At 37.8% G+C, this 15,562-nt stretch overlaps 2 protein-coding genes across 2 annotated transcripts in view; both read left to right on the top strand.

Moving 5' to 3' along the window:
* The first annotated feature begins 2,725 nt into the window (after positions 1 to 2,725).
* Positions 2,726 to 15,562, top strand: part of RP1 (RP1 axonemal microtubule associated) — a 280,695-nt gene continuing 267,858 nt past the window's right edge. The window contains exons 1-2 of the mRNA XM_014791537.2: positions 2,726 to 3,337; positions 4,123 to 4,294. Of these exons, the coding sequence (XP_014647023.2) occupies positions 2,726 to 3,337; positions 4,123 to 4,294 (784 nt within the window). The remainder of the gene's footprint in view (positions 3,338 to 4,122; positions 4,295 to 15,562) is intronic.
* LOC106802697 (RP1 axonemal microtubule associated) lies at positions 6,283 to 12,011 on the top strand. The gene has a single exon (XM_014791514.2). The coding sequence runs from the start codon at positions 6,334 to 6,336 to the stop codon at positions 11,926 to 11,928; it is 5,595 nt and encodes a 1,864-aa protein (XP_014647000.2). The 5' UTR covers positions 6,283 to 6,333; the 3' UTR covers positions 11,929 to 12,011.

The raw sequence follows: 15,562 nt of genomic DNA, 5'->3' as shown, positions 1-15,562 counted from the left end.
CCTTATTTAAAACGTATGTAAAGAAACATTAATTTCCATCCAAATTTTGATTATTTTTTAAAGCTGATTAAAAAGGTGCACAATTAAAGACAGGGTAACTAAATACTGTGGAGGGCTGGCAGCTCTTTCACAAAAGGGTGCACTCTACTGTCAAGAATTACTGGTCTTGCTCATGTGCACTGGCAGATGCTGCATTAATTATGTCAAGGCAAAAGCTGACCCTCTTCCTCTGGAAGGAATCTGGCTTGCATTCTCTTCCCCAATGATGATGGGCACTGTATGCACTTGGATCCTTTTACTCAATGATAAAACTGAATCTTCATCAGGTTCTGTGTTATACACACACAATGCTTACCTCACCATAGCCTCTTACACCTCACATGAATATATGCAAAATCTCAACACTCTAAAACTTCCCCCAGTGACTTATAGGAGTTCCCAGAGATCCCCATACATGCATATGAAGGACCACATGAGCTTGTATTTTTGCTACAGCCTCTTCATCAAGGTGCCTGGCAACCCCTCTGCTGCAGGTACTTTCTCAAATGCTCCTCCACTGCTGGGCATACGGCAGCTTCCTAGGGCATGGTACCTTCAGCTTCTCTTCATGTACTAGGCTCAAAACCAGTGCTCGGGGCTGGGCAGCAGTGGGATAGGGACAATGGGGGCCACCTCTTCCCTCCAACGTCCTTATCTTCCATGTTCTTCCTCCTGGTCCCAGCACAAAATCTCCTTTCTCTTATTTTAGCCAAAAAAACCCAAAAAACAAAAAAACAAAACCTTTATCATATCAGCTCACATAACTGTGCTTCTCAACATAACCACCAGGTCAACACCTCTCCAAATAGTGACATCCAGGCAGAAAACTACTGAAATTAAAAGCCTCACTATGTACTTACATACAGATAAATATAATTTTCCAAAATTAGGTGAAAAATGTGTCTCAAAACACTATTCATGTAAAATATTTTCAAATAAATATATAAGTAAAGCAACCTAAAAAGTAATCAGAGGCAAAGAATTCTGAAACCTTTTATTTATATACTGAAGGAACTCATCATTCCTCCCATAGTTGGTGAGGGCACAGAGATTAAGCAGCACGCCCAAGGTCAGACCACAGTTTATCAGCCAAGGATGAGAAGAGGTGGCGGTTTTGCTGACTCCACTGGAGCAAAGCTGGATTCCCCAGCTCCTGATGCGCATGCCTGCTACAGCTGCCTTTATTGTCTTAAGTCCTATGATTACTTTAAACAGCTTGGGGAGGGAGAAGGGGTGACACACCTAATTTCTAGGTGGATCTTTGAATGCATTTTCCTAAATTATATATAAATAAGACTTGCAAATCATATTGGAGATATATGAAGAATCTTAGGTAACAGCTTGCAAACATTTAAGTAGGTGATTTGGGCCAGATTTACAGCTGATTTATAATGACAAACATGCCTTTTTCATCTCCATAATAGTGATCACATTTACTTGTTCAATTTGTCTTCAAGGCTGCAGGGCATTCTTACTCTGTCAAAAGACACTAATAATTACTTTGATTTAAAAACAACAGAAAATAGCCACAATATGCTACAAATGAAAAACAAGCCCAGAACCAGATAAACCCTTCCACAAGCTGCTCACCTGTCAGAGTCTGGCTTCATTGGAAGTGGAAGAGGAAAACCTTAGTGATTAGCTGAAAGTGGCTCTTACATTCCCTCCTGAAGTTTTCATTTTAGAACCACTAGTGGGAACAGTACCCAGACTGCACCATTTTAGCAGTGTGTAGCAATGCTGTCCTTCATTCAAAAAATACTTGTTTAGTGCAGTGTTTCCCAAAGTAGGATTAGTGGCACGTTAGACAATTTACCTTCATTTTCGACAACCTGTAATGGAAACATCTTACACTATCCTAATATGGCCCTTATTTAAGGATTTATGTGATACATTCCTTCTAGAATTTAATGTTAGGAAACATTTTCCTCTACATGAACTCTTTTGGTTCCAACAGACAATTTGAACTTTATAAACTTTTCCTGTTTCCTCCCTTTCCTTGACTGCCAGGACATGCAGAACTAAATAAATCAATTGCAAAACTCCCTTATTTTTCTCATTGGATAGTTCCTGATCTGTGCTTCTTTTATTTTTTAATTGTTCAATAATACCTGTTAATTTTAAAGATTCACAAAATTTAGCAATGTATAAAAAACACAAATATTATCCATAGCTCTGCCATCTAATCACCATCAACACTGGGCTGTATATACTTCTGGAATTTTCTTCTGCTAGTATAATAAATATGCATACATATAAATCAATGGCATAGCATATATATTTTACAAACTGCTTTTCAACTTAGTAATAGGTCATGATCATTTCTCTATCCAATAAATACAGATCTATAAAGCAATGTTTAATGGTTGCAAAGTTTTCCATTGCATGCATGTGTGTATCATAATTTACTGACTTAGGCCCTTATTAGCGTTTTTAGATTGTTTTTATCTTTAAATTATAAATACCCTTATCTAACTGTTCCATTTATGTCTTCTTATTGTAAGCCCCTTAAAATTGTCTTCCAAAATAGCACGTATAATGAATAAATAAATGAATGAATGAAATCCTAGGAATAGCCCGTATATCTACAATTATAATTAGATTGCATCAGCATTATCATGTATTCTTTATGGTGCTGTTACTCTGGAGAGGAATACTTTTCTTCCCTTTCCAGGTCTCAGCCAAAATGAGCGAAGCTCCTTCCACCAGTTTTTCCATGATTTATCCGACTTCTTCAGAAGGTCAAGGTCTTTCCCCTCGCCATTTCAGCGTCACTCAACCTGTTGTAGCCAAAAAGATCAGCTTCTACAAGAGCGGAGACCCGCAATTTGGTGGAGTCAGGGTGGTGGTCAACCCTCGTTCCTTTAAGACATTTGATGCTTTGCTGGATAACTTGTCAAGGAAGGTGCCGCTACCTTTCGGGGTGAGGAACATCAGCACCCCTCGAGGAAGGCACAGCATCACTAGTCTAGAGGAGCTGGAGGACGGCGAGTCGTACCTGTGTTCTCATGGTAGGAAGGTGCAGCCGGTGGACCTGGACAAGGCCCGCCGGCGCCCGCGGCCCTGGCACAGCAGCCTGGCCCTCACCGCGCACGCGCACCGCTCCCCTGCCGCCGCCGCTCCCGGCATGCTGCGCGCCCCGCGGAGGCTCGTGGTCTTCAGGAATGGCGACCCGAAGATAAGGCGCGTGGTCGTTCTGAACAAGAGGGTCACCCCGAGCTTCGAGGCCTTTCTGCAGCACCTGACAGAGGTCATGAAGCACCCGGTTACCAAGCTGTACGCTACGGATGGAAGGAAGGTGAGCATTCCAAGCTTCCTCATGCGTTGGCTCGCGTCGTGCGGGACGTGGACAGCCCCCGGGAAGGAAGGCTTCGCGCGCATGCGTGCGTGTGTTTTCCCACCCTGGCGGGAGGGCGCCCGCTCAACTGGGTGCGTGGTCTTGGTTCTCTCCTCAGAACCTGACCGAGGCTTGGGCCCCGAGGGTGCCCTTTTGCTCCCACGCTCCCTCCCAGTTTCTGCCTTCTGTGAGCACCGAGTTATGTACTGTGTTGGCACAGAAGTGAATCTTGACAATATTTCTTGAAAAGGCGTGGCCGAGAGTGGTATTGTTAGGTGGAGAAAGCATTTTCCTGGGATTCCTGCTGAGGGGTCTGGGGAGGGCTTCCCTTGCAGCTGACAGCATGTCCACAAGAGCTCACCTTCCCGGCCCTGGCGTGCCCACCAGGCCGTGTCTCAGCTGGTTCAGGGTAGACACTTGGCTTCAGCTGGATTCTTTGGTGGGGAAGACCGAGGCAGTACTGCGTCTCTTTCAGAGATGGCTTTAGTTATGACGGAAGACCCGTCTGCCTCTCTCCAGCTAGTGTGGAGGCTCAGTGAGGATGTTGGTCTTACCCCCACCCCCGCACACACTCACTTTGGTGTTTCCAGTTATTTTTTATACAACATTGGTGCCTAACAAATGCTTGGTGATTATCTCTTTCAAGTTGGGGAGATTGTTGACTTGATTCAGTTATAAAATTACCATATGGAAAGAACGAAACTGCATGTTGCTCATGTAAGGACCATAACTCTGGTTTTTTCTAGGTTCCCAGTCTCCAGGCCGTGATCCTGAGCTCTGGAGCTGTGGTGGCAGCAGGAAGGGAGCCATTTAAACCAGGAGATTATGACGTCCAAAAGTACTTGCTTCCTGCTAGATTACCGGGGATCTCTCATCGTGTGTACCCCAAGGGAAATGTTAGGTCAGAAATCAGAAGGAGTAAGTCACTTAAATACATAGCCCTTATTTTTAGCCCTGAGATTTTTTTGACCTCAACAACAACAAAAATCCATGCTTAAATGACCAATTTCCTTCATCACAGAAGAGAAAATGAGGAGATTAAAAACATTTTAAACTGAAATTGATTATATTTATAGTTGGAAGGAGTGGTAATTTTCTTTAGACTTTTCCAAATCAGTCAGTGACATGTCTGGTTAAATTGATGAGGTATGCTTTTTTTTTTGGCATATACTACCTAGTTAAAAAATCAAAATGGCAATATTTCTTGATTTGGAGAGGAATTCTATGGAATATATGTAAATAACATCACTGGTAGTTGCAGAGTTTTCCCTAAATGGTACCGTGTAGTGTCACAGCTGAGCTTAGCAGGTTAGTTGAGTGACTGTATTTTTTAAAATCTCTAACTACATACATGCTGCACTCTCTGATATTTTCCAGTAAAAGTCACAGGTTCTTAGATCTACTTTTTATTTATTAAACAAAAAAGGTTCATGTAGCCAATTCATGCTAGTTAACAGTAATCTAGGTTGATAATTTCTTAGGAAGTACTGCATAATGTGGCATTATCCTTTGGATGGAGGGGAGGAAGAGGGCCTCTGGATGACCAAGAGTGTAGGATAGGCTGTAAATTCCCCATGCATGCATGGCTGATCTCATTCTTCGTTGTGCTCAATATTTTAATCTCATTAGTCATTGTGCTCAATATATTAGTTCTATGCTGAAGTATTGATTGCCATTTATACTTAAATTTTGGGTTTTTTTCTGTTTAGACATAGAATAATATGTATTTTAAATGTGCATAATATGCGTTTTAATCTCTCTATTGCTAGAGTGGGAGGAACTCATCTATTATTTATTGTCATTTAGTTATTTAATAGATATACTCAATAGGTAATTAATAATGTTTCTATTTCATAGGCATTAGCTACCAGATATCTGTTAAGCATATGGCAGTACTATTTCACCTTGGTTATTTTACTAAAATGATTTTATTATTTTGTGTCTGATATAGGCTGCTGAGTATGATTTTTGATGACTTCAGGGAATCTGAGGGCTATATTAAGTTTTACTTTAAAAAATTATGTGAGACATTGTCATTTACAATTTTGGTAAAAGTATACCAAAAATAAGAAAATATTTCTAGGTTTATACTCTGAAACAATAAAGGTATTTAATTTATGGCAAGCATGTGCAAATCTGTATAAACTACTAACAGGAATTTGATTGAGTTTAAGAGGCATGAGTGCCAAGGTTATCTCCAGAGACACAGATTAAAAAGATAACTAGATATCTGGGCCTATGTCTAGCCCTGTTCTCTTTTGTGCCCTGTATTAAAGCAACTGCACTGATTATACAAAATGAATACTAAATTGACAATTATTTCTTGATTAACCCAGTCTTTTATATAAAAAGTCTAAAAAAAAGTTTTGGCTTTCGTATACTATAGATGTCTCTCTTGGATATGCACAGATAGGAGAATGAATACCACCATAAATTATTACTTGCTTTGTTTGAATAGGTAAGCAGCACTTGGTTAGACTCCAATTTCAGTACTGGTAAACAAAATAAAACAAAACCCCACAAAAATCTCTCCTTTTTCTAGAATCCTTAGCAATTTCTACTTTATACTTTCCTCATTAAAATTGCCTTATTAAACCATTAAAATTAAAATTCTGTGGATCTTCTCATTGAAGTTGATTTATAAGTTCTCTTTTTAAGAGTAGTTTCTAGAACTATACCAGATATCACATTGAACTCAAATAACCAGTGAATACATAGAAGTGAGAAACATATTAGTAATATGTTACCATGAAATTTAGAAAATATGATATTTTTTAATACTAATTCTTTACTTTTTTCTTCTTTCTTTGCTGCCTATTCTATTGGATATTTATAACTTCTCTACCTTTCACGTTATATTTTGATGTGGGGCATCTTTTACTCTTAAAATCTTGAAAGTGAGCACACATGTGCCATCAAGTCCAACGTCCCAGATTTATTCTATTTCTTCTGACAAAATGCATAACAATGATCGCTACTCAGACCATTCTTTGGCTCCTGAAAATTACTTGGCCTTAGAAAAAAATGATTCTCAGAATTTATTGATATATCCTTCTGAAAATGATATTGAGAAATCAATTATTTTTAATCAAGATGGTACTATGACAGTTGAGATGAAAGTTCAATTCAAGATAAAAGAGGAGGAAACCATACAATGGACAACCACTGTCAGTAGAGTTGGTCTTTCTAATAATAACAAAAAGAGTGAGATAAGCAGTTTTTCAGGAAGAACAGATGATCGATCATCTGGTTTAAAGATTGCAGCATGTTCATTGTCTGCAGATGTCTCACCTCTGGAGAAAGGCAATAATCAAGAGGGCAGTTTGGCAGAGGAAATAAACACTCAAATGACAGATCGAGAGGCTGAAAGTTGCAGTTCTGTGAGTTGGGAGAATGCTGCTATGGACACAGATGCCATCCAGGGAATTCAGGACCAAGTGAAGCATCATTATTATAGGCCCCCTACACCGAGACCAAGGAGAGTGAGACAAAAGAAATCTGTGATAGAGAGTGTGACCTTAGTATCTGAAACTGAAGTTCAAGAGAAAACGATTAGACAGTTTTCCTGTGGTAAAGAAAGGGAAGATGGGGAAAACAAGTCTGAGTATCACGTGTTCACCCATTCTTGCAGTAAAATGTCATCAGTCGCTAACAAACCAGTACTTGTTCAGATCAATAACAGTGAGCAGATGGAGTCATCTTTAGAAAGAAAAAAGGAAAGCAGACTACTCAAGTCAAGTGCAGTAGGTGCTGGTGTTGTAGAAATTACGAATCAGAAGATGTTAGAGGTGTCCCATAATAATGGCTTGCCACAGGCTATATTAGAAAACTCAATTGTAGAGGAAGGTATAGTTGATAGTGTGACATTAGACAACAAAACTAATATCAAAAACTTCATAACTTATGGTGACACCAGTGATAGATTCAGTCCTGTTGTAGCACATGCAACTCATTCTTCAAGTAACCACTCTGGAACTGGCAAAACTATTTCTGAGACCCCAAAACTATTTGAGACCCCGGCTTCAGTGGGATCCTCTACTGTCACCACAAGAATTGACAGACTAATTAGTGAATTTGCCAAGTGTGGTTTAGCAAAACTTCCAGAAAATGAAAAGCAGATTTCATCATCTGTTGCCAGCAAAAAGAAGTCGAAATCTCAGCACCAAATGATAATTGCCAGGCATCAGAATGGGGATATTGCAGCTAAAGCAATCTCCAGTGAAAGTAAGAGAAAGAACACAGGAGATAGAATTGCACAGGAAACCATATTGCAAGATACATACAGTCCCATTAAAGGAGGGATACTTTGTGAGGAAGACCTCCGTGCAAGTGATATGGTAATTGAATCAAATTATTTTTGTTCGAAAAGTAATCTCAATCCTGTAAATTCCAAGAATTTCCATAGAAATAAATTAAATACTATTCAGAATCCTAAGATTCAAGGACTTTTAACCAAAAGAAAATCCAGACCACTAAACAAAGTAAGCTTAGGAGGACCTACAAAAAGAGAAATTGGTCAAGGAGATAAAGTATTTTCCCATAATGAGTTTAAATATTGCAAAAATACTTTTGAAAATAAAAAATTATTTCATGTGTTTAACTTCCTTGAGGAGAAACCCAGTGCTTTTTGTGGACCACAGGCTCAAGCAGAAATGGCATCTTGGTATTTGAGAGAAACAGCAAAGAAGAGTTTAGTTTCAAAAGTTAATAATTCACATATAACTTTCAAAAGCCAGAAAAAGCAAAAAGGGGACAAGTTGAAATCAGGTACTCTTGTAAGTAAACAACATGCTACAACCAGGGCAAATTCCTTAGCTTCTTTGAAAAAAGCTGTTTTTCCTGAGGATATTGCCCATCATTCAGTTCAAAATTATATACAGAGATGGTTGCAGAACATAAATCCACATTCAACTTTGCAACCTAGAAAATCAACTCTAGTATGCAAAAGGGAAAGGAGTATGGTAAGTCGTAACAACAATAGTTTTCCAGGAAATACATTCCACACAAGTTCTGGAAAAGGAAATAATTTTGTCGTGGAAAATAAGAAGCACATAACTAAAAATGCCTGTTTGACAGGAGATAATCTAGGTAAAGAGGAAGGTAAATCTTTTGACAAAGATAACAGTGAAGAACTTACCAAAGATCTCTATGAGAGCCAGGTTGGTTCTCTGAATGATGCATACTTGCTTTCCTTGCGTAAATATTGTACTTTGTCACACTCAGCTATTGATGATCATAATACTACCAGTCAGGTATCTGCTGAAAAGTCAGGACCAGAGGTAAGCCTTGTTTATCAAGAAATAAACCTAGCAACAAAAGGGCGAAGTGTAGAGGCTGCCATTCAAGTAGATCCTATAGAAGAGGATATTGCAAAACACCTCTTACCAGTCCTGTTGCTTTGCCAACTGCAAGCTTTAGTTTCTAGTATTTGCAAGTTTCAGAATGGAGTTGTTCAAATACCAGGTTCACTTGCAGATGTTCCCTTCCCTTCCCCAATATGTAATTCATCCACTAATGTCCTCCTAGCTTGGCTCCTGGTGCTAAACCTAAAGGGAAGTATGAATAGCTTCTGTCAAGGTGATATTCACAAGACTACCAACAGAACTTCAGAAATACCTGCATTGTTGGAGGTTCTAAAGCGTATTGCCATCACAGAAGAGGCTGATGACTTGAAAGCTGCTGTTGCCAATTTAGTGGAGTCAACCACAAATCACTTCGGACTTAGTGAGAAAGAACAAGACGTGGTTCCAAGAGGTCTTTCTGCAAATTGTTCCACACCAAACATTCAGAGAGTTCTTAAGTACATTGAAAAAGAAAAAATACAGAACATATCCTCTTTAGAGGGAGGCTACTCTGCCAGTGAGAACTGTGCCCCTGAAGTCTGTGTTTCGGAGTTGACTTGCTTTCCATGTGAGATGAGCACTGTGAATAAGACTTATCCTCCAAAAGAGACTAGTAACGCCATTGACACTTTTTTCCCTAGTGATGGCTGTGCCGTGGATCAGAGCTCCATGAATAAGGCTTGTTTCCTAGGAGAGGTCTGTTCACTTACTGATGATGTGTCTTCCCATAAGGCTTGTGCTCATGAGGAAAACCGTATCTATGAGGCAGCTTGCCCAATTGATGAGGCCTACATTCCCAGTAAAGTCTGCAGTAACAATGACATTTTAAATTCCAAAGATACTGATAATTTGGAATTGACTGAAGAGTTAGAAAGAGTTGATAAAGTTCAGAAAGACCTAAATATTTCGGTGTCACACCAAAATATCAGTAATTTAAGCCACTGTGGCCTTTTCCTAAATGCAAGTGAATCAGGATTTGAGAAGGAACATAGTTTTCTGGATGAATTTCAAAATTGTTCATTAAAGAAATTTCAGGATAAAAATGCATATACATCTTTTGATAAGGAAGAATCAAAGACTTCTGAAGAACCAGGCTCAATAACCAACAGCATGGCATCAAGTGAAAGAAACATTTCAGAATTGGAATCTTTTGAAGAATTAGAAAACCAGGGCACCGATATCTTTAATACAAAAGTAAATACTGGAGAGCAAACCACTGAAGAATCAATCCGAAAGGAGTTAGAGGCTAATAAAAATTTGGAGTTGATAGAAGTCTCTAGCGGGACTATTATGGAAGAAGAAAGAAAGAAAGGTGTAATTCATGAGACAATCAGTAGGAGGCTGGCAACACCACCATCTTTAGTGTTTTGCTATGATTCTAAACAAAATACTGAAAAGGAACTCAATAAAGGGGAAACTAAAATGAGAGTAAAAATGATGGTGAAAAGCATGGAAATTGGAAGTTATTCAGAGTCCTCTCTTGATTTTAAAAACTGCTTTAAAAGTCCAATGACTTCTGATTGGTCAGACTATAGACAAGATAGTGAGAATGAGCAACCATATAAAACATCCAGTGATGGCCCCAATGACAGTGGTGAGGTGATTGCCCGTGAGAAAGAATACAATAAAGGAGTTGTTAAAAGGACAGTAGAAAAACTTTATGGTAAAGCAGAGATTATTAAACCATCTTTTTTTTCTGGATCTTCACATAGATCTCAGGTTTGTCCTTACAATTCTATGGAATTTCAGTGTGCTAGGAAAGTAGGTCTTTATGATTCTGAAGGTCAGCCATTTAGCACTTCTGTACAGATTTCTAGTAGTTCATCTATGTTGCAAGAATTTCAGGATGAAAGACAAGATAAATGTGGCTTTAATGATGTGAGGGCCAATTATAATGGAGAAGACAAAGTAGAACTTGGTACAAGACAAAATGGTCATAAGAGAATCCCCAGGGACATAGAGGAAGGAGTGCTGATTGACAAAGGCAAGTGGCTCCTGAAAGAAAATCACTTGCTAAGAGTATCATCTCCTGAAAATTTTGGCATATGTGGCAATGCAGACACCGCATCAGTGGATTCTCTACCTGATAATAACAGCAATGAGGTACCATATTCGCATTTTGGAAATTTGGCATCAGGCCCAGACATGGCTGAACTGTCCTCTTCAGAATTGGAGGAACTGACTCAACCTCTTGAACTGAAATGCAATTATTTTAACATGCCTCATTGTAGTGACTCTGAGCCTTTTCATGAGGATTTGCTAGATGTTCAAAATAAAACTTGTGCCAAGGAGAGAATACCAAATCACCATGCAGAGGAGCAGGGTAATCATCGGCCAGAAAGAGTATGCACATCCATCACTCATGTTTTTACAACTGCTGGTAACAGAGTCCATCCTGTCTCTGATGATACTATTAAAAACCAACCATTGCCTGGTGGTAATGTAAGTCATGGTGCACTTCAGGAAGGTGACTCTTTGGATAAACTCTATTTTATTTGTGGTCAACATTGCCCAATACTAACTGTTATTATCCAACCTATAAATGAAGAAGACAGAGGATTTGCATATTGCAAAGGTTCTGATATTGAAAATTCCTTGGGTCTCCATTTGTGGATGAAAATATATCCATATTTACTACAGTCAAACAAGAACGTGTTCAGAGATGAGAACAATAAAGCAAGTAGGAGGAAAGCATTTATTGATAATGCCATTAGCAATACATTTCATCGGCTTTATTTCCATAACACATTTGAATTGATGGATAAAAGAGGAAAATTAAAAGGAATTAAGGTCTTGGACTTAGAGGAAGAAAATAATTTAAAGAAATTTCAATCATATTTAAAGAAAAGGTTTTGCGTGAATTTCTTGCACATGTTGTTAGTTGTGGGTGATGTGAATTCAAATACACAAGATCTTAGCAGTCAGACAAATGAAATCTTTGAAGTAGTTGATGGGAATAACAACTTATTAAATAACAGATTCCAGAGCTCAAGAAGAAATCTCAACCAAGCAGTAAGAGAAAATAACTATCATTTCTCTTTTGAAATGCTTCGTCAAGCCTTCCTGTTTTGCCAAGCTGAGACATCCTTACATATTAGCAACAGAAATACATTAGAAATATTTTATGTTTTTGAGGATGAAAATCTTTTCATTTGGGAAGAGGAAAACCAATTAAATTTAACTAATCACGAAAGCAGTGATGAACAATAAGATTTATAATTTCAATATCAGCACAGCTTTTCTTCATCAGTGCATTTTTTTCCTCATAATAAGATGAAACACATTGGATGGATATGGACTAGATAACATCTAAGTTATTTCCCACTTCTTCAAAATGAGTTTACCCTAGAAACCTTGCCCTTGGATAATCCGATTTGACTTGCATCATTCTTCTGTTCTTCATTTTTCCAACAATTACAGACTCAGTGTATATTCTATTATTTTGTAAGTTTCTATGTGTGTTTTTTTTTCCTGAACATATACAATTTCATGTATCTATGATTTTTCTCCTGGGACATCATAAATGCCCTAAGGACAAGAATTTATATATACATATATATATATATATATTTATGTTGTCAGTTCAGTGCATAATGTATATTGAACGTATTGATGAATAAGTGGAATAGACTTAGCCTCAAAGTACTTCACTTATTAATTTTAACTACTAATTTGATAAAGGTGTGATTGTAAGATATTCACAACAATCTGTCAAGGTTCTTGTGCCAAATGTGTTGAGTCTAGTTTCCTCAGAACATCTGTCTAATGAACTTGCAAGAATTGCCATGGGACAGATTCACCATTTTCTTTCATGATTAGAAAAATATGCTCTGCTACTAAGCTGCGTCTCCAGTACTTTGTCTAGAAATTATAATCTTTTAAACATTAATACAATTTCAAGAAATCCAAATAGGTCAGAAAAAAATAGGGGAAAAATTTAAGGCATGATCAGTGAAGGAAAATGAAAGGAGCTGGAACAATTTAACTTGGAAAAGAAAAGAGAAATGTGACTTTAAAATTCTCAAAATTGAAAAAGAACTGCTGTGAAGAGGAACTTGACAGATTTCTTTGTATGTTCACCTGCATTTTTAAAATAAAAAATTTAATTAGATATAAATAAAAACATGTTGCCTATAAGGAAAAATAAACTTGATTAGACCGTGAACCATAAATTGTCTGTTTTTTTGAATACTTGTGGTATTTTGCCTGGGACTTAGCTGGGGAACCTTTTACGATTCCTTTCACTTCATTACTATGTGATAGTATAGAAACAAGTCTTATAAACATTGAACTCTATGTCTCGTCTGGACCTGACTCAAAGTAGAATGATTAATGTTTTTGGAGCCACAATATTTTGGTGGTGCTAAAATAACATAAACTTGACATTGAGGAACTAAAGGTAATTACATAAAAAGAATACCTTTAGTTTCAGTTTTGCATGTCATAAATTCATAAAAAGTTATGAGTTGCTATTTATTTCACCAGGTGAAGACTACCTCTACATGAAGTATGCTTTTCCTACATTGTGATGTACTCTTCTCATTGAAATATGGAAATTGTAATGTTTTGTAAGCTGTAATGAGCAATGAGAAATTTTGGTGAAACTAAAGGGCAAAAGTTGTGGAGAAGTAATAAAAAGAGGAGAAGAATTAATGTTAATTTTTTTGCCTCCTGTGTGCCAAGGATTGTGGTAGATTTAGTGTATGTAATCCTTTTTCACAGAGGCACAGTGAGTTTGTCTGTTACTCCCTTTTTGTAGATGAGAGAACCTAGAAACAGGGAGGTCAAGTACTTTCATGAATGGCGCACAGTAGATATCATGTCAGGATTGGAACCCAGACCTTCGTGCTTGAAAATCAGTGTTCTTTTTACTACATCTTTATTATTATTTTCATGTGAGGAAAAAGGGGTAAAATGTTTTAAAAATTATCGGAGCAGAGAAGAAAATTATTTTTCTTTTTAATTTAGAAAGTGTGATGTTTAGATATACCGAGGAGATTGGGGAAATCACTCATAGTGACCAGGAATTTTAGGAAAATATTGCATGCAGCATATGGTTTTTGGCAATAATACTACATCAAACAATGTCCTGGGTGGCCCAGATGATATTGGGAAAAAAGAAGTTGGGAGTGACATGTGTGAATTAGTAATGCATGACTGTGTAATGTATTTCTTATTTAAAATGAACATGTTCGTATACATTGAATTCTGAGATTTGGAACCACATCTTATGTATCTTTATATCCCAGATTTAGCATATTACTTGGGACATGGTAAGCACCTAGTAAATGTGTGTTGAATGGATAAGAACTGCTCTTGAAGTCATTTATTTGTTTACCTCTTATTAACTTCAGATCTGTGTATGTAGAAGGATATGCAAAGATGCTGAGGGATAGAACTAAATTCTTATATTTTATGAAGCAGTATTTCAGTTATCTTTAAAAATGTCAGTGGAAATGATGGTTTTTTTCTTTTGAACGTTCAAAGGATATTTTTTATTTTCACAAGGCTTGCATTAAAAAAAAATCTAACTGTGAAATTTGGAAGACTAAATGAAACTTTAGAGGAAATTTAAAAATATTATACAAACCTGGATTTTGCTTCAGAGATGAAGGGCCTGAGGGCTGAGGAAGGGAGTCCAGTTTATGTGTTCAGGAGAATATATGCAAGTTTAGGATTTTGGGTCCCAGAGTGGAGTGGCGTAATTACTGTCTGTGCCCACCAGATGTCATCTGCGCTTTGTGCTGCCAGAAGCTCAAGCACCCTCAGAGGAGGCTTGCGTGGCTAAAGGGAGTGCCTCAAGCCTTGGGACAGTCTCTGGGCGGCTTACTTCTGCTTCAGAGAAGCTGAGGACCCAGTTATGCAGGCACCCCCTAAGTCTTAAACCCAGTATAACAATATTCAGAATTAAAGGAAATATCCTGTTAGTAGCAAAGAGCTGAGGTTCAAAAGTAGAGGAATACGAAGAAAAATGCCAGCTATCAAGAAACATCAGAGTTGATTCTAAGGAAAGCTCAACTTGGGGAGGGTGAAAGCAAGCAAAAATCCTAACTCAAGTTGAAACTAAGTTAATAAGTCATTGGCTCAGTGGGTAGAGGTGATTTTTACATGAAGCTTTCAGATGTTTCACCTCTTAACCTTTCAGTGACATAAAACACATGTCCCATTTTCAAGGTTTAAACTGAGGTATTGAAGCTATGTTCCATGTTTGTGGCACTCCTTTTGTTAGTTTCCTTGTCAATAAAATGGGGCCACCACTTAAAAGAAAGTTCTTATGAGGATATACCATATGAGATTGTTGTGAGGGGATCACGTGGGAGAATGATTGTAAAGCTCTTAGCATAGAGCTTGGCACACAGTGCTGAATACATTTTAGCTGTTTCTTTAAAAAAGCCATTAGAGTTAATGTCTTTGATACGCTCTTTAATTGGTGTTTTTCTAATCAAGAAGTATTAGCTCTATTGGGTGCTAAGAGATATAAAAGAAACAATTTCAACATTTATTCATATGACCCTTTACAAAGGTGAAGATGACTAACATTTTGAGCCCTGCTTGGTGCCAAGTTATGCTAGGTGTTTTATGTATAGTTATCTTAGTCAGACCTCACAATAACCCCGTCGGATAGGTACTAGTATCTACAATGTAGCAGGAGGAGGCAAGACTCAAGGGAGCCAGGAAAGAAGCACTTTTACTTCCATGTCTGTATTTAATCCTCACAAACAGCCCTGAATTTTGTGCATACTCTGTATACTGATCCACCCTGAAAACAGAAAATGACTTTGTATTCCATTTATTGAGGCTGAATGGGATTCTGTAACTGTAACATAGTAAGTCAAAATTATTT

Source organism: Ceratotherium simum, chromosome 31 (assembly GCF_057802395.1).
Source record: "Ceratotherium simum simum isolate JZ-2026a chromosome 31, ASM5780239v1, whole genome shotgun sequence".
Taxonomy (NCBI): Eukaryota; Metazoa; Chordata; class Mammalia; order Perissodactyla; family Rhinocerotidae; genus Ceratotherium; species Ceratotherium simum.
The sequence above is the reverse complement of the archived record's forward strand: the minus strand, read 5'-3'. Positions and strand labels throughout refer to the sequence as shown.